Genomic DNA, 23,295 nt, shown 5'->3' on the forward strand with positions numbered 1-23,295 from the left:
CTGTCTGTGAAATGGGGACACCCACAGGGTTGTGCTGAGGACTAATGAAATAAGGGGTGCAGACGTGCTTATTACACCTTCCACTCACGGCTTAATAAACATAGTGGTTCTTCTTGTCGGGGGTGCCATCCTGGGCAGGCTGCCGTGTGTGCGCGCGCCCGCGCGCGCGCGTGTGTGTGCACACGAGCGTGCGCGTGGTGCTCTGGCCCGCGGTGTTTCCTGGGGAGGGCGTACGAGTGGATGTGTGTGATGGGCCGCCCTGGGAGAGTGCGGCTGCGGCGCCGGGCTGAGAACGCGGTGCCCGCGCCTGCCGCGGCTGGGCGGCAGCGTCGGGTGAATGAGCGCGCGTGGGGACGCGGGCACACAGGCGGCGGCGGCTCAGCCCTGCGGTGCGCGCCCGCCCGCCTGCCGCCCAGGTTGGGGGCGGACCGCGGGCCGCGGTCCGGGGGAGGAGGAGGGGAGAGGGCGGGCGCGAGGGGCGGGAGCGCAGGAGGCGGGGAAGGCGGGCGGTCAGAGCGCGGCTGCCGCGGAGCCCGGCGCGCGGCTCTGCCGGGGAGCGAGGCTCGCAGCCTGGAGGCGGCGCAGTGGGAGGGAGCGCGGAGCCTGAGCCGGGCCGGGCCGCCTGCCTGGGGCCAGCGCTGCGGGCCGGGGACGGGCCGCGCCAGACCCGGGGCAGCGCGTCGGCGAAGCCGCGGTGGCCGGGACGAGCCAAGGGGGAGTCGGGCGCAGAGAGAACCGACCAGAGTCGGTGGAGCATCGCCCAGCGGGGCGCCTGGGCCGCCGCGACCGCCCCTTCTCGGGGGACTTGTCGGAGGAGACCCGCCTGCGGGAGAGAGCAAGAGGAGCACGTCTGCCGTCAGGGCAGCGGGAGAGGGAGGTGTGTGCGCGTGCGCGCGCGCGCCTGCCTGTAGGGGCGGGTGGGTGGGTGTGTAGGAATGTGCATGTCGGGGGATGACGGTGTGTGCTGTGTGTCTGTAAGGAGCGTGCGAATGTGTGTGTAGGGGTGTGTATGCCTCTGTGTCGGTATATACTGTGTGTGTCTGTGAGGTAGGGGTGTGTGTGTGTGCCTGTGACACAGAGCAGGCTGCGAGCTCACTGAGCTTGGGTCTGAACCCGTGTAGGAGGGAGGGGGCTCGGCAGGACCAAGTGTGTGTGTGTGTGTGTGCGCGCGTGTGTGCGCACTTACGTGCAGGGGTGTGTGAAGGGTGAGTAGGTGAGTGTGTCATGGGTGCTAGGTGTGGCCGTGTGTGTGATGTAAGGGTGCTGGGTGCACCTCCGTCCCTGGCTCGCCCTCCCCTTCCCCTACCAGATGTAGGCGCCCGGGGGCCGGGGAGTTAGGAGTCTACTGCAGCAGCCCCTTGTCCAGTTTGCCTGCCTAGCCATCTTCCCCCCCTCCCGGAAGCCAGAGATGGCCAAGCTGACCCTCCCCCCAGTACTTCTAGGGTTAAGGGATAGGGAGCCGGCCAAGCCGCAGGAAAGAGGGAAAAGGCTGAAGGGACAGAGCTTCTGCCAGACCAGGGCACCCTGCTTCCCTGGCCAGAGCTGCCTTCTCCATCTCTGCCAGATCACTCGCCCTGTGCTGCATCCCTCCGGGGACCAGTGCTCCCGGGGTCTGAGTGAGCGGACAAACATCTTAGAGGGGGCCGGAGCTGGGGTGGGACTGTGTTGAGGCTCACCTGTGAGGGCTAGCTTGTTCACAGTTGTCTTACCAGAAGGGTGCTCAGCACATAGTAGGCCTCAACAGATATTTGAGGGAGGAAAGAGAGAAGAGAAGACTCAGAAGGGATCTGAGTCTGGGAGCCACGTCCACTCACTCGCTCTGCTGTCAGTCAAGGATGAGGGCAGCTGGATGCAGTCAGACCCGTCCCCAGACTGAGCAGGTGAGGGAGGCAGGGGCTTAGGGAGAAGGAACCTTGGCTGGGAGAGAAGGGAAACTGCAGGGAAGAGATTTGTGCTGGGGCCTGAATGTTCAGGAAGAAGCTGGCAACTCTCCTTGGGCGGAAGCCTTTGTGTCCTGTCCCCACCACCTGCTTCTCTGGGATCAGAAGTCTCTCTGGGGCATCAGATCCCAGGCAGCCAGAGCTCATAGCACCTCTCCTCTCTCCAGGACCTTCGTGCTCAGAGGTGCTGAAGACCTGAGTCCCCTGCCTACCCAGGCCGCCTGAGGCCAGGAGGGGCCATGGCGGGGTATGGCTGTCTGGGGCTGGGGCTGTTCTACTGGGTCCTGCTTGCTGTCCCTGTGGGTGCCCAGGCTGCCTCCTCTGTCCCAGGTGCCCATGTCACCACTTTGGCCCCGCCACCTCAGAGTGAGGCCTCTGTGCTGTCTCTCAACCTGGGGCTTAACTTCAAATTCCACCTTCGGAGACCTGCTGCTGCTTGGGGGAGCTCTGTCACGGAGACCCGGGCACTTTCTCCTGGGCCGAGCCGGGAGCCAGAGGAAGAGGTGGCCGGTGGGCTGAGGACTGGCCCCCTTTGGGAACTCCTGGTGGGCTCTCTCGGGAACTCCCCCCCAGAGCGGAGCTCTGCTGAAGGCAGCTCTACTCCCTGGGCCTCCTCCTGGCCTCTGGAGTCCACATCCCTCCTCGCTGGGCCCACTGACCGGCCCACTGCTCCCTACCAGCCCAGGATGGGCACCATGACCTGGGATACTGCTCTGACAGCTACAGCACCTCCATCCAGTGCTCCCAGACTCCACCAGGGTGAGCTGGAGCTGAAGTTTGACATGGCGCTGAGAGCAGGCGTAGCCCCAACGCTTGGACATCGAACACTGCCCCTGCTGCCCAGCCTGCGGGCCAGCCTGGCAGAGATTGCTGGGCGCCTGGGACCCTTTGGTGAGTACCCACCCCAACCCAAGGAGCGCCCCTGCTGGGCAGTCTGGCAGGTAGGAGGAAGCTTCAGCCTGGGCTCCTTTTGCAGGGTTCTTTGGCACTACTGTGTCCCCACTCCGGAACTTATCAGGCCTGAGCCCCCCGGACCCAGTTCCATCCCCAAGCTCTGCCTCTGGAATTTCGGGTTCTCCAGGTGAGTGTCTACTTTACCGCAACAAGCATTTATGGAACACCCCTAAATGCCAGCACCTCCTTTTTCCCTTGACTCAAGGGCAGCTCGCATTCCTTCTCCCAGGGCCTGGGATACCAGCCACTGCTCTATGGGGAAATGCCCTCTTTGCCATACTAAGTCTGGTTTGGTCCTTGTAGCTTAGCTTCTGGTACACATGTGGCTACAATCCCTGGGACAGCGGCTCCCATAGGTCAGGCTCTGAGAAAGGACAGGATTTTCTCCAAAGCTCCAGAGGCCAACGCTGGCTGGTAAGATGGCAGTCTAGCCCTATGTGCTCCCTTTGCAGGACTCTTTGGCACCACTCTGTCCCCGCCCCCATCCCCCCAGGAGACAAAGCTCCCAAGTCCAAGGCCACTGGACCCAGCTGCTTCCCTAAGCTCTGCCTTGATTGCAACAGCATCACTAGGTAAGTATCCAATTCATTGAAACTTGACAATTTTTTTTTTTTTTGCGGTACGCGGGCCTCTCACTGCTGTGGCCCCTCCCGTCACGGAGCACAGGCTCCCGACGCGCAGGCTCAGCAGCCATGGCTCACGGGCGCAGCCGCTCCGTGGCATGTGGGATCCTCCTGGACCGGGGCACGAACCCGTGTCCCCTGCATCGGCAGGTGGACTCTCAACCACTGTGCCACCAGGGAAGCCTGACAATTATTTATTGAGCACTTACTACATGCTAGCCACTCATCGGCAGTCTGGGATCCTTGTATTTCACTGTCATCACCATTCTCTTCATCACCACTGTGGAGATATATATTAATGGTCTGAGAACAAGTGTTGCTGAGGATGGTCCCACACAGAGTTAAGTAATGGTCCTCTGGGAGTTTTACAATCACAGGCAGAGCAGGATGTAGACAAATGTATCAGGGGCAAACGGACACAGGAACTCCTTCATGATTTCCACAGCCTCAGCACTAACCCCACCCTCTACTCCAGTCTGCCTGGCCTGCCTCCCTACCCTCCCACTCCGACCTTGGGGCTCTCTCCTTTGCCGTCTGATCTGACATGACATGCTGTCAGATATAGGCAGAGTTGGGCCCCTCATTGGGAAGACGTTAAAGAGAAGACCTTACACAGACAGATGCCATCCTTGTTCAAGGGAGCATTTCAGAACACGCACATAGACAAGCTGGTGGTGCAGAGGAAAGACCAGGGGCTCTGGAATCCTGAGACTTCGCTTTGAGACTTGAATCCCAATCCCCTTCCTAACTGGCTGGTGACCTTGGACAGGCTATTTAACTTCTCTGAGCCTAAATTTTCTCCTATGTCTGGAGTTTAATAATAGTGCCTATTTTGTTATTGTAAAGCTTCCACATAATGTAACGGGCACAAAGTATTAGCTCATTAAATAGTGTCTGTTAACTTGCTTCTTTCCCCGGTGTGTCCCAAGTACATTCCAGATCTACCTCTCAGACACGGCAACCGTGGCCCCTAAATGTGGTGGGACAACACATACCACAAAAGGCAGAGGGCATGCTGCTTGGGGAGACGTTCTGGTAGGTGAGGCCAAGGGGGACATGCAAAGGGTTAACTGTGGCTGGGAATCCTCTCAGCCACTCCACACTAGGAACTGGTGCAGCAGTGGAAATCGCTGGTCCCCGCCCGAGCTTCTTCCAGCTCCAGACTTAACGCAGCACCTGCCTGTCGTTTCCTCCCGAGCGGACTCAGCACTCCTGGGCGTGTGGGTGGGGAGCCTGCCGTCTCCTCCCCATCGAGCCCAGTGTGCAGCAGTGGCAGGATCTGCTGTGGAGTTGGGGGCAGGCTCTGTGGCCTCAGGGGAAGGATGCTGGGTGGCGGTCTGCCAGCCTTGGTGACAGCGCTGGCCAGGCAGGTTTAATGAGTCTGGACAATATCAGAGGCAGCCCAGCGGCTGGGGGCCCCGCCCTCCTTCCCCCTCCTCTCTACGGCTGCAGGAACCCAGCCTCTTCCTGGCTGTTCCTCTTGGATAAACCCCGGAGGGCTGCAGGCCTCCTGGAGAGAAGGCCAAAGAGCCTTGTTCCTGCCAGCACCTTCTGTGGGGAGTAGTGGCAAGCAGTTAGGGGCTAAAGGGAGTCTCTCTGTGTCTTCTCTAGGAACTTTCTAACCTCGGTACAGTTAACCTTTGGGCCTAGGGCTTCTCTTCTCTTGCATTAGGTCTGCTTCACCTCGGACAGAGCTTGCATTCAGCCAGTAAGGGCTGAACAGTTGTGCAGGTCGTTAACATAGTAGAAGACTTCCATACCAGTTGATAACTACCCACTCTCCTTAGCCTCCTGAGCGCCACTCCCCTCCCTGACCACCTGGCTGGCAGCTGTTCTGATTCCCTGAAACAGTGGTTAAATATTTCGAATGTCACCCTTACAAGGAGTACCAATCCTCTGTGATCCTGGAGGTGGGGCTGGGGGGAGGGATGGGGCCAGGCCACTGATCGGGCTGCAGCTTCAGGCATCCAGAGTAGAGAGTGATTCCCCAGCCCTTTGATGTGGGCGCTAGTGGACTTTTCCATAAATTGAGCCGGGCCCTCTTCGCAACTCCTCCCCAGTCTGCTCTGGCTGCACCAGTTACTCACATTGACATCGCATCTCCTCTCTTGCCCCTGAGGTCAAGAGGAGTCACAGGGCCAGAGTGGGACCACCTTGTAAGGGAGGCCTGCGCAGGAGAGGGATCCTAGGAAGTCACTACCTTCTGGGGGAAACCGAGGGCCCCTTCTGTGGAAGCCTCAAATGGGGAGACAGAGGATGAGGTCAAGCGGACCCGTCAAAGACAGAGGCTGGGCCTTCTTCACCTGTCCCCACCCATACCTGGCCTGCCCTGCCCCCTGGGAGCAGTGCTCCTAGGTCAGAGCTCTCTCCTCTGACACTTGAGCTGGGCCTGTACTCTACTTCCTGGTTTTCATTCTTTTTCTGGCTTCTTAGGAATGTTGCAAGTTGCTCTAGTTGCCATAATGCTTTGGGCCAGAGGTGAAAGATGGGGTCTTCTGTGGCCATCGAGTGAGAAGTGGAGCTGGAAGAGGGTGAGGTGGGGCAGCTCTCTGAGAGCTGCACTTGTCTGTACAGTGAGCGAGGAGGAGGCATGAGGGGCAACAGGTTGGCGCAGGCTGTGGGCTCCTGGCTGGGGTCTCCTTGCCTCTCTGCAGAGCCCACCAAGACCGGAAAGACCAAGGAGACTCGTCCACTTTGCAGAAGTGGTTTGGGCAAGGGTATCTGAGGGGACCAATAAATGAGGGGTGAGGGAGAATGTTTGTTTATTTGATCCCACTGGTGTTAGACTGACCCTGTCCCCCCACCGAATCAGCAAGCCGTCAGTTCCCAGCTGAATGATTCCTCATTTAACTCACGGCTGTGTCTTCAGTAGGTGTTTGGGGATGGTCAGTCCATCCAAATGGTGTTCTTTAAACAGGGTTCACAGAGAGACAATGCGTTGATGTTCACTCATTTGACTAATTGTTGACTTTCTAAGGGAAGACAGCCTTTTGTTAGTTAAATCGAGACTTAGTTTGAGGCCAGAAATGGTCACACTCACACAGACACACACCGATGACTGACGGGTGATAAACAGTAGCCCATAATGATCAGACCAACAACATTTGTATATCAAATGCTTATGATGCACCGGTCTCTCCAAAGAGCTTTGCACACACTGGCCGTGTATCCTCATAACAGCCCTGTGCAGTAGGTGCTCTTCCCCATTTTAGACTTGAGGCATATGATGGGACAGGAACCAGGGAACATGCTGCCATTGGCAGTAGGCAGCCAGCTGTATATATGTAATTTTTTGGCAGCTCCCTCTCTGCCCTCCCAGTTGCCCAATTCTACCTTCCCCTCCCCTCTCTCCAGGGCTGCTTTCTGGCCCGCTCACTCGTTTTTCTTGTTCTTAGGATTGCTCTGTTTTCCATGTCCCCAGCACAAGCTGGCACTGCCTGGGGTAGGGATGGGGGTGCGCCTCGAGTCTTCCTGTTTTGTCCTGCTGAGGCATGGCTGGGTATGGCCAGGCAGTTGGGGCAAGAGTCTGCTTGTCAGGAGATCCTCCCCGCCTCATTCTACATCTGTCTCCCGTGCATTTCCCCATCGCCATATGGCTCCTCCCATCCTTCTCCACCATCTTTCTCCCTCCATCCTTCCCTGCAGCTGCAGTTCTGCTAAGCCTGCTAGATGGGGGAGGGAGGTCCAGCGTGAAGCATCTTCCCTTGCTGCCTGGCCATGGAAAATCCTTGGGTCTAACTCTTTTTCACCCCTCTCTAGCTCCAGGAGAGTAGAATTAGGGATCTTAGTCCTCACACTCTCTTACTTGACTTTCCTTTCCTCAAGGGATGTGGGGAAGATGTTAGAGCACAGGATGGGGCTGGGAGCCTAAGTTAGCAAACCCCAGAGCACCTGAGGGGCTCACTCGCTAAGCTATGATCCCCCCAAATGTTCCTTCCTCAGAGTTCAAGGGTAGTCTTGAGACCCAGGGGAGTCCATCTCAATGTCACCTTCTGTAAAAGGGGGTGAGAACCAAAGGGGCATTGTAAGAGCCTCAGACCAATGGCTTTGTAGTTGAGTTAGGATGGGGACCATAGCCATGGGTAGGCCGAGGTTGGAGGTGTAGCAGGCAGGAAGGCCAGTGAATAGGGAAGGCTGTGTTTTCTCAGGGTGCTGGGGATGGGAGAGTCATATCACTCCCCCTGCTGTGTGTGTGTGTGGGGGGGCAGTGCGGGGTGGCTTTTCCTGATGAGACAGGGAGAAAGGGGAGCAGCTGAAAAAAGGCAGGGCAAGCTTCTTCTAGCACCAAGATGGGAGTTGGGAGTCAGGGGTGCAGAACAAGAGATAAGCAAACTAGTATTACGAAGCGCCTCTGAAATCAAGGAGAGGGGCTCAAACTGGTGCTCAGATCTGGATTCTAGTTGCAGCTCTGCCAATGTGTAACCTTGGACAAGTTACTTGGCCTCTCAGCAGAGCCTCAATATCTTCATCTGGCAAAGAAGAGGATTCATTTCTTCAGCGAATATCTGCTCAGTGCCCACTCTGTGCCAGGCACTGTTTTAGGCATGGGTATTCAGATGTGAGCAAAGCGATCCTTGTTCTCACGCAGCCTCCTTCCTGGCTGGAGGATTGAACTAGAGGGGGCTTCTACAGCTCCTTCCACTTGTAAAATTCTGTGACTTCTTAAGAAAAACCCTTTTCAGTGGAATCACAGGGTAATGAACAAAGCAGGGAGCTGGGGGTAGATGGGGTGGGGGTAGGGCATGAGGGCTGAAACTGCAGCCGGAGGAGTTTGATGTGGGAGGGGAGGGTGAGGGGCGGCAAGGTCACTGAGTCTCAAATTTAAGACAAGTCCTTCCTGGAAGCTATGAGGACTCTCCGATTGGCATACAGGCTACTGGCTGTAGGGTGGGCAAGGGAGGGCTGCACGGAATGCCTCACACAAACGTTCTTTGCCCACAGACTCCACCACCTCCACCTCTGGCCTGGATGACCCCTCTCCCGCCAGCCTTGGGAACCTTTCGGTGCAGCCAGAATGTGGGCCAGGGTCCTGCAGTATCAGAGAACTGCCTGAACGCGAAGCGCAGCCTCCTGCGGCCCCACTGCCCCTCTTCTTCCTGACCCTGGAGGCCGACTGGACAGAGGCCAAGGCTCGCTGGGGTTTGGCCTGGGAGGCCCATGTGTACGGGGTAGGCGCGCTCTTCGGCCTCGTGGCCCTGCTGGCGCTGCTGGCTCTGGCCCTCTTGCCCTGGCGCTGTCCGCCCGGCGCCCCCTGCCTGGCGCTGCTGGACCTGCTCCTGCTCTCCGCCGGGACCACCCGGGCCTTCCCGCTCTTCTACGACGCCTACGGGCACCGCGACCGGTTGCCGGCGCTGGCCTGGCTGCTGCTGCAGGACCTCCCGCTGCCCTGCCTGGCCGCCGGCCTGGGCCTGGCCTGCCTGCTTCTGGCCCGGCCGCGCCCGCCGCGCTGTCCAGCCGCCCTGGCCGCGCTGCTGCTCCTGGGGCTGGGGCTGGCTGCCGCCGCCGCCCTCGGGAGCGCCGCCCATCGCCCGCTACGGGCCCTGCGGCTCGCCTCCCGCGGGCTGCACGCCTTCCTCGCCGCCCTCCTTTCCGGGCTCCTGCTGGCGCTGTCCTGCTTGGGGGGTCGTCGTCGGCGGGCCGGAGCGCCCCTGGGAGTGTCCGGCTTCAAGGGCGCCACTCCTTTCCCGCAGGCGCGCAGCCCCTTCGGCCCGCTCGAGTCCTGGCGGCGCGCGGCGCGCACGGCCCCAGTGGCGGGCACCTTCGGGCTGCTGAGCGGAGCCCTGCAGGGCTACGAGGTGCTGCACGCGCTGGGCTACGGCGGCCAACCTGGCCTGGAGGGGCCCTGGCCCTGGTGGGCCTTCCAGCTCGGCCTGCGCCTGGGCGAGGTGGGCGTCGCGCTTCCGTTGGCGCTGCTGGGCCTCTACCCGGCGCTCTGCAGCCCCCGCGTGCCGCCGCGCTGCTGGGCCAAGCTCTTCCGCTTGTCCCCCGGCCACGCCGCCCCTCTGCTGCCCGGAGGCTGGGTCGCCGGGCCCCCCGACAAGAAGCCCCTGGGGAGCGCTATCGCGCGTGGCGACGCGGAGCTGCTGCAGCTATGCGCCCTGGCAGGGCCGGGTCCCGACCTCCTTCTCCAGGGAGGAGGCTGCCGTGGCTTCGAAGGCGCGGCCGCCAACCCGGCCCCTTCCCCGGCTTCCTCCCCCTGCAGCGATTACACCGTGGACTTCCGCCCGCCCTCCCCCATCAACCTGCGGCGCAGCATCGAGGAGGCCCTCTGCAGCGAAGCCCTGCTGAAGCCCGGCCTCTTCCAGGGCCCGGCCTTCGGGGAAGCCCTGCAGGGGCTCGGCCTCTACCGCACCGCCTCGCTGGGGGCGCAGACCGGGGCCGGGCCCACTGGGAGGTCTGGGGAGGCCCCTGGTTCCCCCGCGGCCCCCGAGCTCCCCTCTTCCGGGGCCTGGCCCGCGGGCAGCAGCGCCTCATCCGGCTCGCTGTGCGGACTGTCACGGGACAGCTCGTCCATGCTGCTGTGCTCCAGCCCGGACAGGCCCCCTCGCTGTCCGCTGGTCTGCGTCCTCAGTCCCCCGCGGCCCTCAGGAAGCAGCCCTAACCTCCCGGCCTCAGGATCCTACCAGGCCCTGTCCCCACCCTCCCGCGACTCCCCAGAGCCGCCTCCTGAGCTGCAGGCCGAAGAGGCCTTGCTGCAGGAGCAATTCCTGGACGCCTGCCGACAGATTGACGAGCTGAGCATGGGCAGCGACACCATAGACCTGTGAAGATGTGGGCGCCTCGCCGCCCCGACAATACGCCCCCTTCTGGCGCCTGTTTTGCCCGAGACCTGCACACTGTAACCCTTCCCCAATCCCGCCTGGCTCAGATACCTCTCCCCGCTTCCTTTCCCATCCAGGGACTCCTGGATGGGTGAGTCAGCAGCCAGGTTCTGTTGATTGGGAACTAGTGCCACCTTCTCTGGAGCCCTGGGCACTGATGCCCTCAGCTGCAATTCTAGGCTGGCAGGGGTCCCACTTTTCCTTGGCATTCACCAGCAATAAAGCTCCAAGGTGCTCCACTCCAAACCACCACTTCCCACTCTGGTGCTGAGTGAGAGGGGCTGTCCTCAGCCGACCTCAGGACTGGCCTCAGTCCCCACACCCACCTCTGCCACGCCCGGAAATCCCACCCCTGCGTGAGACTCCCTGTGCTCCACACGATCCTTCCCCATAGAAGGGTCCACGGCCCATCTAGGAGACTCTGCAGCAGTAGGGTGGGAGGTAAGCGCTTTCAGAGTTAATTTATCAATAAAATATTTTCAGAGGAGAAAGGTCTCACCTTCTTGGAAAAGCTTAGATGAGGCAATAGCAGCAATGGTTCTGCCAGAACTGGAAGAGAAGCAGTGTTTGGGTGGGGTGGGTCCATCCCAGACCCCAGTGACCTTCACTCCTGACTGCAAGGGGTCTTGTCCTCTGCATGACCTTTCCCCATAGACGGGTCCATGGCCCATCTGGGCTGAGTGAGGGTCCTGGGAGTGGCCCCTTGAAGACCCTTCTGACTCCCTGGGAAGTGGCTTTTCAGAGTTGGATCACTGCCCTGAGAAATGAGGTGGAAACTCTACAGTCGTTGGTGGAAATGTCTGCATTCCTAAGAAACTGGCTTCAGGTCCTGATGGACAAGTGGTTAGGGACCAGCTAGTGTCAAAGTCCTTCATGGAAATGTTGATACACAGCTCAAGGGCTTGATCACTTTGAGCTGGGTTTCGCAGCAATCTCCCTGCCACGTACCCAGAGGAATTCACAGAGGAAACGACTTGCTCCACCTACCAGCAGGATCTCTTCAAGTTTGGACTAACAACCCCCTTCCCCTGGAGAACATTCATTTCCCACAGGTGCAGATCCTCCCTGGAGAAAGCCTGTCTTCCCCAAACCCCAGCCCCATCCTACCCACCAAAGCAGAACTCACAGTGCAGAGACCCATGAATACATCCGGCTACCAGGCACTCTGTAATCCCTCCCTTGTCCAGAGCATTTGGCTGTAGTGTGCATTTGTCGTTTGGCTAAAATGCGGTAAGTTCAGAGTGGCACTAAAACAGAGTCATAGATTTGAAAACTAAGTTTTGGCAGTGTTTTGGCAGATGTCCTGCACATCACAGGGAAGCCTACAGGGACAGACCTACTAGGCTTGAAGTGGAAAAACAGGAATAGGAATGGTTTTTCTTCCAACTCTGCCTATCAGCGTGTGCGGATTTGAGAAGGGAAGCAAGGGAGGCGAGAGGGAAGCAGGGAGGCCGGGAGGGGAGGGGCCTCACCAGACCAGGTCCAATGCACTAGTGGGAGAATTAAAGCACTGCTCTCCTCACGCATGAAGCTCTGTCTTGGCTGAAAGGAGCACCCAGAGCCTGGAATCTCAGAAGGAGGAGGGAAGCCAATGATGCTTGGGGCAAGTGAGGGTCATCGTAGGGGAGAAAATGAGAGGAGCCTGGGGCAGGCACAGCTGAGGAGTGGGACTGGAGTGGTTCTGACTGTGTCTCCTCCATCACCTGGCTCGGCTTGGCTCAGAAATTCTTGCTGCATCGTCACTCTGGGCTGAGGCCCAGAGAACTGCCATCCTCCTAATTACAGGCATTTCTCACTGGTGTCGTAGTGGCTGTAGCGGCCCCAGCACCAGAGCTGCTCCGAGAAATTGTTTCCTTTCTTGCCCACTTACCCTTCCATCTGCCTCTGCTCACACTCAAGTCCTCTCTGCCATCTCTTCCTCGTCCTAAACCTTGCCAGCTCCTCTCACTCACTCACTGTCCCCATCAAGGGTCCTTGGGTTCAGGCACACAGCTCTTGCAAAGCAGTCCAAGCCCCACGTACCCCCAGTCAGTCTCTCTGTATGTTTGTCTGTCCGCCTCTCTCTCACAGAAGCAGGCACTGGCGCGCATACACACACACACACACACACACACACACACACACACACACACACACTCCTTTTCTGTTTGGAAGCTCTGAATGGGGCTGGTGAGATGGGGAGCGGGCAGGGGAATACAGCTTGTTACTCACCAGCTCCAGCACTTCTTTGATTTTCCTCAGCAAGAATCGCCTAAGCCCTTTGACTTGATCAAGAGGCTGAGACTTTCGTGAGACAACCCTCCCCTTTTGTCTCATGCCTCAGCCCTTCCTTACCCAAAGCAGTTTCCCAGAAGAGCCCGGGTAGACCAGGGTGTAATATATACGCCCTCAGTTCCAATTCTTAGTACTGTAGGAGACTGAGAAACAAACTCACCTTCATTCATTCAATCTCTTTAAAGCATTTTATTGGATGCTTACAATGTGCTAGGTGATGGGGGTAGACAGGTGAACTAGGTGGACAACAGCCCTGAACTTATGAAGTTGAAGGTCTTTGGGGGAAGGCAGACATTAAAGAGTTAATCAGATAAATAATTACAGTCACACAAGTAATTAATTACATTTGCGAGAAGTGCTAAGAACAAGAAGTATGCGGTATTATAAGAAGGTTTGGCTTGAAAGCGGGAATGGAGCCAGGGGGATGGGGCTTGGGAGAGGCTGGCTGAGCACAGCCCACGCCTCTCTTACTTCCTTTCCAGGCTCCTGCAAGTGATGGATGAGAAGAGGCCAGCAGTTTATTTCCCCTGGAAGCCACGTTGCCGATGTGGTGCAGGGTACCACAACTCCTGCTGTTTAATAAAGAACGCTGCATGTGTCCTGGTTAGATGGATGAGCAAATGTTCCTGATTGAAGAACCACATGGCTTCCCTGTTACAAATGGATGAGAGGGGATGGGGCTGAGGCTGAGGCTGGGAGACTGAGATGGGGAGCCAGGTCTGAAAGTAGGGAAGAGTACAAAGGGTCAGCTGCATTGCTACACTCCCCTAGGGGCAAAGAACTCCTCCGTACTGTGGGTGGCTGCTGCCCTCTGATGGGCACAGGGACACAGTTTCCTTTTGTTCTATAGGGAAGGTTTTGGTCCAAAGTACTTCCAACTGAGCATTGTAGGGTGTGTCCCAAAGGGATGTCGGAGCAGCCTTCTCAGGATTCTTTCCCCAGTGCACACTGCAGCCAGGACTGGGCAAGCCTCCATATAGCTAGGGCCCTGAAGCTTCCAATTTAGACTTTGGGTATGAAATTTTGATTTCTAAGGTGATGAGGGGGCAAGAGAGGAGGAGAAGAAAAAGAGAGGAATGTGGAATTCCAAACCAACTGTATTCAAATGATCCATCCCATTTCCTTTGTCTATTTGTCTCTCTTTCTCCTGGATGGAATTAACCCATGACCTTAAAAATCTGTTTTTTATTTCCATACTTCCTCTGCTGAGTTGTGTGTTTAAAACTAACTGTGCCATTTTCTTTTAAGCGTAGAATAAATGCTTAAAAGCTAGGGTTTCATAAATCTGATGTTAAACGTTCTCCCTTTCCCCCTGTCACTATCAACCAGACATCCATCCAACCAAAATGTGCTGAAAGTAGATGGGGTTTGAGGAGAAAGGGAAACACTTTTCATTGTACCTTTTGTACTTTTTGAATTGTCTACCTACCCTGTGTTCAGGTTATGCCATTTAAAAGTAATTATTAAAAAAGGCATTGGGCACTTCTGTCCTGTACAAATGTTCTTCAGGGTGCTGCAGTCCTGCACACAGGTCAGTTCCTGGGCCCAATGGGATGGCAAACACTGTCTGTGTTCCAGGATCCAGGAGCGCCCAGATCTCCTGGCCAGTGAGATTCCTCAGCCTTGGCTCTGTCTGATAAGCTGACCTGAGGAAAGATCTCCTGTCTCTGGGAGGACCTGGGTACTAGGTCTGTGTGTGCAAGCTGGATGTCATGTTTGTTCTGGGTGTGTTCTCACATGATCTTGCATGGTGCAGGCTATGATTTATTTGTAATTTTTAAAATAAATCTATATAGTTTTATTAAGACAAGAACTGACAATGTTGGTATGAAGTTAACATTTAAACAAAAGTTTTCACAGAAACCTAACCCCTGCCTAAAAAGATTTTACAAGGGAGTTCTAGATGCAGGTCTAGACGATGTCAAGAACTGATGGATCTCATGATTCAAGACAGCATTTTGGGTTTTAGTTAATTCTTAGGATTAAAAAAATTTGTTTTGTTTTAAAGTGAACCACTGCCCCAGTATGAAAATTTAATCTTCTCCTGAGACCAGGGCTTCTGAAATCATTCAATTCTTGAAGTGATTCAGTGAATTTGTGCTGTCAGTGACTGAACCCTGCCACCAATGGTTTCAAAGTTCAAAAAACAGAGGCTCCAAGAGTTTTCCACCTAAGAGCACCAGACCTTGTCTTTGCCTCCTCTCCCACCTCCTATACCACCCTCTGCCCTTCCCCAGATACTTCAGCCAGTGACTTGGATGGAGAAGCTGATATTTATAACTTCATAATTGGAAAAAAAGGGTCTTCTTGTCAATTTCAAGAATTAGCACCTCAAAGACAGAATGATCTGTCTGTGTATACACTCCCATAAGACTTTTCCTCCTCAACCAGTTTCCATCCCTCAAATGGCAGCTTTGGTAACTTCTTAACAGGCTTAGTCCTTTGTTGGGAATAGCATTAAGCTCAGGCAGGGAACACCTTGGCTTCTAAGTTTCAGGTATTCACAGCTTTCTTTTTCTATTTTTTTTTAACATCCTTATTGGAGTATAATTGCTTTACAATGATCTGTTAATTGCTGCTTTATAACAAAGTGAGTCAGCTATACATATACATATATCCCCCTATCTCCTCCCTCTTGCGTCTCCCTCCCACTCTCCCTATCCCACCCCTCTAGGTGGTCACAAAGCACCGAGCTGACCTCCTTGTGCTCTGCGGCTGCTTCCCACTAGCTATCTATTTTACATTTGGTAGTGTATATATGTCAATGCTACTCTCTCACTTCGTCTCAGCTCACCCTTCCCCTTCCCCGTATCCTCAAGTGCATTCTCTATGTCTTTATTCCTGTCCTGCCCCTAGGTTCTTCAGAACCTTTTTTTTTTTTTAGATTCCATATATATGTGTTAGCATACGGTATTTGTTTTTCTCTTTCTGGCTTACTTGACTCTGTATGACAGACTCTAGGTCCATCCACCTCACTACAAATAACTCAATTTCATTTCTTTTTATGGCTGAATAATATTCCATTGTATATATGTGCCACATCTTCTTTATCCATTCATCTGTTGACGGACACTTAGGTTGCTTCCATGTCCTGGCTATTGTAAATAGAGCTGCAATGAACATTGTGGTACATGACTCTTTTTGAATTATGGTTTTCTCAGGGTATATGCCCAGTAGTGGGATTGCTGGGTCGTATGGTAGTCCCATTTTTAGTTTTTCAAGGAAGCTCCATACTGTTCTCCATAGTAGCTGTATCAGTTTACATTCCCACCAACAGTGCAAGAGGGTTCCCTTTTCTCCACACCCTCTCCAGCATTTATTGTTTGTAGATTTTTTGATGATGGCCATTCTGAATGGTGTGAGGTGATATGTCATTGTAGTTTTGATTTGCATTTCTCTAATGATTAGCATTCACAGCTTTTAAACAGTCTCTCGCAGTCCTCATTTAGGTTGCCAATGACATTTTTTGAAAGGATGAAATATTCTGGACACAGAACCAAATCATTATTAGTTGTTCTTTCCTTTGTTTCACCATTTCCCCCATCAGGTTCCAAATTTTAACAAAAATTATCCTAACCCATCTCCCTTCTTTCCCACCCCATCCCTCCCACCCCAAATAATACACCAGTAATAGCCAAAAACTACATATATGCTACGCTGTAAAAATGCAGAGTTAACACTATTGGGAAGAAGGTTGTGGGTTGTGGAGATGCTCTTTTGAAGAGCTACAGTATCTTTTGCTCTCCCACATCCCATTCTGCAAGTTTTGTCCTTCATAGAAGGCCCTTAGCTTTTCTCAGCAAAGTTCAGAATGGGTTGCCTTGAAACACTGACCCTTCTTCCCCTCCACTGGGATGGGTGTGCAAACCAGCATGGAGTGACTTTAAAGCACTTGGGCTGCTGTAGGGCACAGAAACTATACTGGCTCTTCAAAGGACATCTTCTCAAGCCACCTCTATGGTGTCAAGACAAGTAGAACTCCTTTCCCCACTTGAAACCCACAGTCAGATGTGACAGGGGCTGGTACTCAACAGAGTTAATTCTTGTCATCTTTTTTGTCATCATCCTCCGAGGGGTAGGAATGCCACATCAGCCTTCCCTCATAGAAGGATATGACAACCTGTGGGCACTTGACATTGGCTTCCTTGGCAGGGACCAGGTCAACCTCCTCAGAGTTTTTCCATTTCATCAGAAACATGAGTTCTCCACTGGAGTCTGTAGCTCCAATAATCCACTGCGGTTCCAAATCCTGGGCAAAGCCTCATGCCTTTTCTGACTCTTCTTTTCTTCTTTGGTTCGCTCTCCTCCCCCTTATCTTCCGAATCAGAATCAGCTTTGCGCTTGCCTCCCTCTGATTTATCTGTCTCGTGTGCTGTTTTCTGTGATGCAGGAACTCGGCAATGAGGTCGGGGCGATCCAGGTTTTCTTCTGGCTCCCATGTGTCGTCCTCATCTGAGAACCCCTTCCACTTTAGGAGGTACTCCACTTTGCCCTTTCCCTCTCGATGGTCGAGAACTTTTCCCACCACATATTCTTCTTCCTCTTCTTCTAGCACCTCCTCCACTTTCTTCTTGTTTTGTTTTTTCCCCATAGTGCCCGCCAGCTTTCTGGTATAAAGGGTGACGCTGCTCAGAGCAGCGCCCACGAGCCCAAGGGAAATCTGTTCTGCGCTCCAGGCGCGTCTTGTCGGGCCGGTCGTGGGAGTGGCGACCAGTAAAGCAACAAGACGGTTGACTGTGGTTGAGCCCCTCACTGAAGCGCGTACTGCAGGCCCCGGCCAACGGCCCTCCTTTCTTTTTTTTTTTTTTTTTGATTAATGTCTGTCTACCCCCACGAGACTGTATACCCCATGAGGGTAGGGGTCCCATCTTTTTTAGCTCACCAATTTTATCCTTAGTGCCTGGCACATAGTAGGAGCTCAGTAAATATTTTTTTGAAAGAATATGTATGATATGTGCCTATTTGTACTTTAGTAGCTATAATTTGTCTGCGAAGTGTTAAAGGCAGAGTTGTAGTTATCTGTTATAGTGTGACAGATATCTCATATTCTCTGAGAACATGAGAATTGTCCGAATGATGTACGTGACGTACTTGTGTTGATGTGTATTCTGGCTGTGTTTTATGCACGTAATCTGGGAGTCTGTGGTGGCACTTCAGAAAATATTTATTAAACATCCATTATATGTTAGATCCTGGGTTAGGGCCAGAGTAAAACCAACTTCTCCGGCCTGCCCTGCTGAGTTTGGTATCGATCTCCAGGAGGTTAGATTGTAAGCAGTGTAGGAAATAGCGAAGCCAAATTTCTTTACAGCGGCGGGGGCGGTACTTGGAGTAGGGGTGGAACCCCGCTCAAGAAGCTCCGCCCCCTGGCGTCACGATTTTTTCCTTCCGGGATGTTTTTTCCCCCTTCTACCACGTTTTCCTCCGGACTCTTTTGAGTGAAGAGCACTTCCGGAGTCTCCCGGCAACTTGGCGTGGTCCTCTGACTAAAACCTGTCACTTGACTCGCGTGCGCGAAGCCGCGCGCTTCTGTTTCTCGGCCTTATGGCCGGGCTGACCCTGTTTGTGGGCCGCCTCCCGCCCTCGGCCCGCAGCGAGCAGCTGGAGGAGCTGTTCAGTCAGGTGGGGCCGGTGAAGCAGTGCTTCGTGGTGACTGAGAAAGGTAGGGGGCGGGGCGGTCGAGGACAAAATTGGGGTTCCTGGGAGCCGGATGGGGGCGAGGACACCCAAATTTAAGCGACCCGTATAATCCTTTACCTGCCCCATAGTGAAAGGACTTAGAAGTTGAATTTCTTTTCTAAACGGATTCTGCTTTAGATGAATCCATACGGGCCGTTTCTGAAAGTCAAATCAGTCCCTTAAGTTTATGTAGCGCTTTCCGTTTATTATGCGCGCTCACATATAAGATCTTATTTGGTAGTAAATAACTAACTTTTAATAAAACACCAGTAAGGCTTATTGAGAATCAACTGATTGCCACGTGCGGTGCTTGAGTTCCACGTGTTATCTCATTTAATTTCCCCATCGGTCTTGTTGGGTGGAGACTTAACTCCATTTTACAGACGAGGAATCTAGGGCTTAGGGAAATTTAGTAATTTCAGGTTAAGTTCATACAGCTAGTAAGTAGTGGATTCAGAATTTGATCACCAGACCGGGAGCTCTTAACCAGTGTGTTATTCATTCACCCAGTTATTTATTCCATAAATATTAATTGAATGTGTATTTTGTGCCAGGCAACTATTGTAGGTCCTGGGGATACAGCAGTGCACAGAACCAAACCAAAAACCTTGCTCTTGTGTTCCAGATGGGGAAGACAGCCAATAAGCACATAAGCAAAATATGTAGTGATAATGGTGATAGATGTTGAGAAGAAACATAAGGCAGAGGAAAAGGATAGGGAGTTTCTGTAGATGTGTGTGTGTGTGGTGGTGGGGAAGCTGTAGAGGGGTGAGCGGTAGCCAGGGAAAGCCTTTCTGATGTGAGAGAGTGAACATGTGTTTCTCAGTGGGAGGAGCAGCCTAGGCAGAGGAAGCTAAAGGATACTGAAGAGGAGTGTGTGTAGTATATTGGAGGAATAGTGAAGAAACCAGGGTGACTGGAATGCCGTGAGTGAAGGGAAGAGAATTAGCAGATGCGATCTGGTGCTACCAGATCATGTAGGACCTTACAGGCGGTTGCAAGGACTTTGGCTTTTACTCTGAGATATGAAGCCACTGGTTTTGAGCAGGGAGCAGTAGATATGATATGGCTTGCATTTTGGAAGATTCTCTCAGGCTGCCGTGTTGAGAATAGGCTGCTAAGAATAGGGCAGAAGCGGGGAGACCAGTTATTAGGCTCTTGTGGTAATCCAGGTGAGAGAGAGGTCATGGTGTTGGACCAGCTGTTGTAGCTGTGAAGGTGGTAAAAAGTGATTGCAATATGGATATTTTTGAGAGTAGAGCTGAAAGAATTTGCTGATGGATCAGATGTGGGGTATGAGAAAAAAAAGAGTGTCGAGGAGTCAAGTCTGACTCCAAGGGTTTTGGCTTGAGCCGCAGGAGATATTTTCTGACTTGTGGAATACTGCCATATGCTTTGCATTCTGTCTGATGATTATGGCATCGCTATGAAGGAGGGTTAGCATGTATTAGACTGAGGAAGAATTGTAAGTGTTTTAATTGTAGAAGCATTTCTTACTCTTACCTGGACTGTGTCAAGGGGCACCTGATGTTGCCCAGAACATAAATTTAGCTTCCTTCCAAGTCATCAGTGTGTCTCTGTAGGTGGCTACCTCCTTGTCTTTCAGGAGAGCAACTGGAGGGAAGCAACATCCTGTGTACCTCTCTTTCCCCCCGTGGTGTCCAAGTATGTGATGAGTAGGCAGGCTAATAGTGTGCTAATAATCACTCTGTCCTTATCTTCTATTTTGTTAGTAACAGAAATTAGAATTAGGATTGTCGACATGGCTCTGATTGCTATACAAACCATAGCAGCTGCCTGGTTCTTTGTCGTTTTAAGTATAGATATGGGCGAATGAGAGAATGAGAATGAGTGCTGTATAGCAGTGTTTCTTAAACTGCAGATCATCGTCCATTAGTGGGCCTTGAGTGGGTCATGATTAGAGATATTTTTTTAATGAAATAGGAGTATATCTATACATGGTAAAGGAGAAGTTTTCATAAAACTTTTTTTTTTCAGTTTTGTAAAAAACTGCATCCTGGATCCACTATAAGTTACGTTTGTTACTGTGGGTTATCAAAACAATTGAGAAACGCTGCTCAACAGTGGTTGGTTGTGTTCCGGGGAGGAACAGGCCTTTGAATGGGAATTCTCCTTTTGGGTCCTCAGAATATAGGCTACATGTAACCTTACCTGTTGCTTGTGTATGTAGTCTACATCTTTAACAGAAGCTGCTATTCCCTTTTTAAGAAAAAACGTGCTTTTCTGTCCAGGCAGCCAGATGTACTGAATGTTGTACTTAGTGGGATAGGAGGGAGGGGGTGTGGGGTGAGGTCTTACCAGTAGTGGTGACCTGGACATGCCACTTAACCTCTTTAAGATGGGAATAATTTCACAGGATTGTCGTAAAGATTCAAGTAAATGTGTGAGAGTGCTTTGTGCAGACATAAACAATGCATGGTGTGTTTGTGAGCAACACGCTTCTGTTTTGTCACTGAACTCCTTCACCTTTCAGCTGCTTCGTTTTTGGTTGTACTGATCAGGAAGGGCCCTGATTTTTCTTGTTCTTGTTTTCTGAAAGGTGAGTGGGCAGGCTTTTGTGAGAAGGAGTTTCAAGAGAAAAAGAGATCACCAGATCATAGTACGCTTTCCTAGTGCCAAGTGTCAGCTTTAACCAGTTTACGTGGATCAGCGTCCTGTGTTAGAGGGCTTGTACCCAGAAGCAGATTGGGGTGTAGTTGTAAAAGGAGAGCGTGTGAGCTCTGTTTCTTCTTTGGGTAGTAAGCAGACTACTTGGTCTGTCCTTTTCTTTTTTGATGCAGTAAATTACTTAAGATTTTACTACACAAAAATACTAAACTGAAAAAAAAATACCAAAAAGGGCAAAGGTGGGTTACAGTTGATAATTGCAACTGTTTGTCTTAAATGATTCGTTTGGAAAAAAGCGATGATGATATTGGCTTTTCCCTTCTTGGTGTGTTCTGACAAAATGAGATAAGAGGTTTACAGCCGCTTTAGAAAGGTTTAATTTGATATTGATTTCTAGGGCTTGGTAATAATTGTAATAGTGTCTGCAGGCTTCTGAAGTAATGTTTATTGTTTGAGGTTCTTTTTTCAGGGCCCCTGGCATTCATTGCTGATCTGTTCTGTGGAGCGGTGGCTGAATTATTTCTTTGTAATTTTTGAAGCTACCATACTTACCTTTCCTACCTTCTCTGGTGATGTTTTGTTCTGTTTGACGTTGAGTTCTTCTTCGGGGGTGTAATGCATATCATGGGTCCTCCATATTCTTGAAATTATCAGGAAAGAAGGAAGAGAGGGAGCTAACAGCAAAGACACCACATTAGAAGAGGAAGCCTAACAATTTCTGAACAAAGAGGGGACAGGGGCCACTCATGCTAACCTTGTCTCTTTCTCTTTTGAGAATTTTGGCAGACTGGCTGGCCTGGCTGTATATTTGCTAGTTTAGGGCTGTGAGAATTTACTGGTTTAGGGATCTTGGCTTACTGTTAATCCCCCCTCCCCCCGTCCCCATACTGTTCCAGGGAGTAAGGCATGTCGAGGCTTCGGCTATGTCACTTTTTCTATGCTGGAAGATGTTCAGAGGGCCCTCAAGGAGATTACCACCTTCGAAGGCTGCAAGATCACCGTGACTGTTGCCAAGAAAAAACTGAGAAATAAGTCCAAGGAAAAGGGGAAAACTGGTGAGTTTCTAGTAGCTGAAGGGAGTTTTCCCCCAGGATTGAGGGGGCAGTGGATTGGCTCTGGGAGTAGTGTCTAGGCCTAAAAGCTTCCTGAATTTCCTCTTGATGTCCAAAATCATCCAGTGTATTTTGTTACTAGTTTTAGTCTTTTGTTTACTTCTGAGTCTGGAAAACCTGGTGTCCCTGGGCATTGCCATACTTAACCCTGTGTTAAATGCCATCTGTTGCTAGTAGCTTCTTTCCTGTGATGTTCGGGTCCGAGGGGATCACAGATTTACTTCATTGCCATTTATTTTTTAGAAAATTCAAAGTCCCCAAAGAAGGAGCTGCAGCCTAAAAAAGCCAAAGTGGCAGATAAGAAAGCCAGATTAATTATTCGGAACCTGAGCTTTAAGGTAAGAGACAGAGAAAACTAACAGTGAGTGTTCTGAAAGCCGTTGGAGCCAAGGCATGCTCGTTGGTCAGGATGGTATAATTGGGCTTAATTCCTTCTGGGAACGAACTTTAGCCTTGTTGAATTCCGAAAATGGGCCTGTATAAACAAAAACTTATTAAGGACAGAGACTGTGAAGATGCCTTGGGGAAACTACTGCTGAGAAAGGGAGGGAAGGAAAAGCTCTCTGATATCTGTCCTTTTTGCCTGTATAGGTACAAAGCAAGATGTCGTCTATTTTGAAATGTTTGGTGTCCTAGTCTCAAAATTTAAAAAGGAGTGCAAATATTCAAGCTCTTCCTAATGAACTAATTGAATAGTTGATGTTTTGTGTTCATTTGCTGTGATAATATCTCTTTTTCTTTCTTCACTTTTGGCTTCAGTGTTCAGAAGATGACTTGAAGACAGTATTTGCTCAGTTTGGAGCTGTCCTGGAAGTAAACATCCCTAGGAAACCAGGTACTGGCAAACCTTTATTTTGTGTGGATTAGATTAAGGTTATTTTACATAATGGTCTTTTTCTGTATCACCTTTGAACTAAGCAGAAACACAAGGTTCGGGTCATACTCTGTGAGCCCCAGATGATATGATATGTGTAAAGTATCAGGCACAGTGCTTGACAAATAACAGTGTTTAGTCCCCTTACGGTATTGCTAGTTAGATCAGAACTACTTTTAGAAGACAAGTTACAGTTTGAGAAAATGCATTGCTCTCCCCAAGCCTGTGTCAGGGTAACCTCAGCAGGATATAGGCTTGTGCTTTGGGCAAGGGGCTGACCGGTTGATAGGATTTGGGTCTTCTTGCCAGTCCAGGTTGCTGTAACATCCTTCTTAGTGTCTGTTGGTTCCCTACCTGCTACTTCTAACTTCTTTGTTGTGTTTGCACACA

General features: G+C 52.2%; 2 protein-coding genes and 1 pseudogene across 3 annotated transcripts in view; 2 read left to right on the top strand and 1 right to left on the bottom strand.

The window, feature by feature from the left end:
* Window positions 1–2,179: 2,179 nt before the first annotated feature.
* On the top strand, window positions 2,180–10,699 carry PRRT4 (proline rich transmembrane protein 4; the record flags this gene model as incomplete). The annotated part of the gene is made up of 4 exons (XM_082661436.1): window positions 2,180–2,831; window positions 2,917–3,021; window positions 3,347–3,466; window positions 8,459–10,699. The coding sequence occupies 4 exons, from the start codon at window positions 2,180–2,182 to the stop codon at window positions 10,282–10,284; spliced, it is 2,703 nt and encodes a 900-aa protein (XP_082517562.1). The 3' UTR covers window positions 10,285–10,699.
* Window positions 10,700–16,648: 5,949 nt separating this feature from the next.
* Window positions 16,649–17,203, bottom strand: LOC309827068 (chromobox protein homolog 1-like; annotated as a pseudogene). Its single transcript has one exon. The product of its transcript is annotated as a chromobox protein homolog 1-like (transcript).
* An 876-nt stretch (window positions 17,204–18,079) lies between these two features.
* RBM28 (RNA binding motif protein 28) overlaps window positions 18,080–23,295 on the top strand; it is a 31,661-nt gene continuing 26,445 nt past the window's right edge. Inside the window, exons 1-4 of the mRNA XM_082661899.1 lie at window positions 18,080–18,274; window positions 21,816–21,974; window positions 22,275–22,369; window positions 22,791–22,866. Of these exons, the coding sequence (XP_082518025.1) occupies window positions 18,157–18,274; window positions 21,816–21,974; window positions 22,275–22,369; window positions 22,791–22,866 (448 nt within the window). The 5' untranslated portion in view covers window positions 18,080–18,156. The remainder of the gene's footprint in view (window positions 18,275–21,815; window positions 21,975–22,274; window positions 22,370–22,790; window positions 22,867–23,295) is intronic.

The sequence above is a fragment of the Grampus griseus genome (assembly GCF_964374135.1).
Source record: "Grampus griseus genome assembly, chromosome: 9".
NCBI lineage: Eukaryota > Metazoa > Chordata > Mammalia > Artiodactyla > Delphinidae > Grampus > Grampus griseus.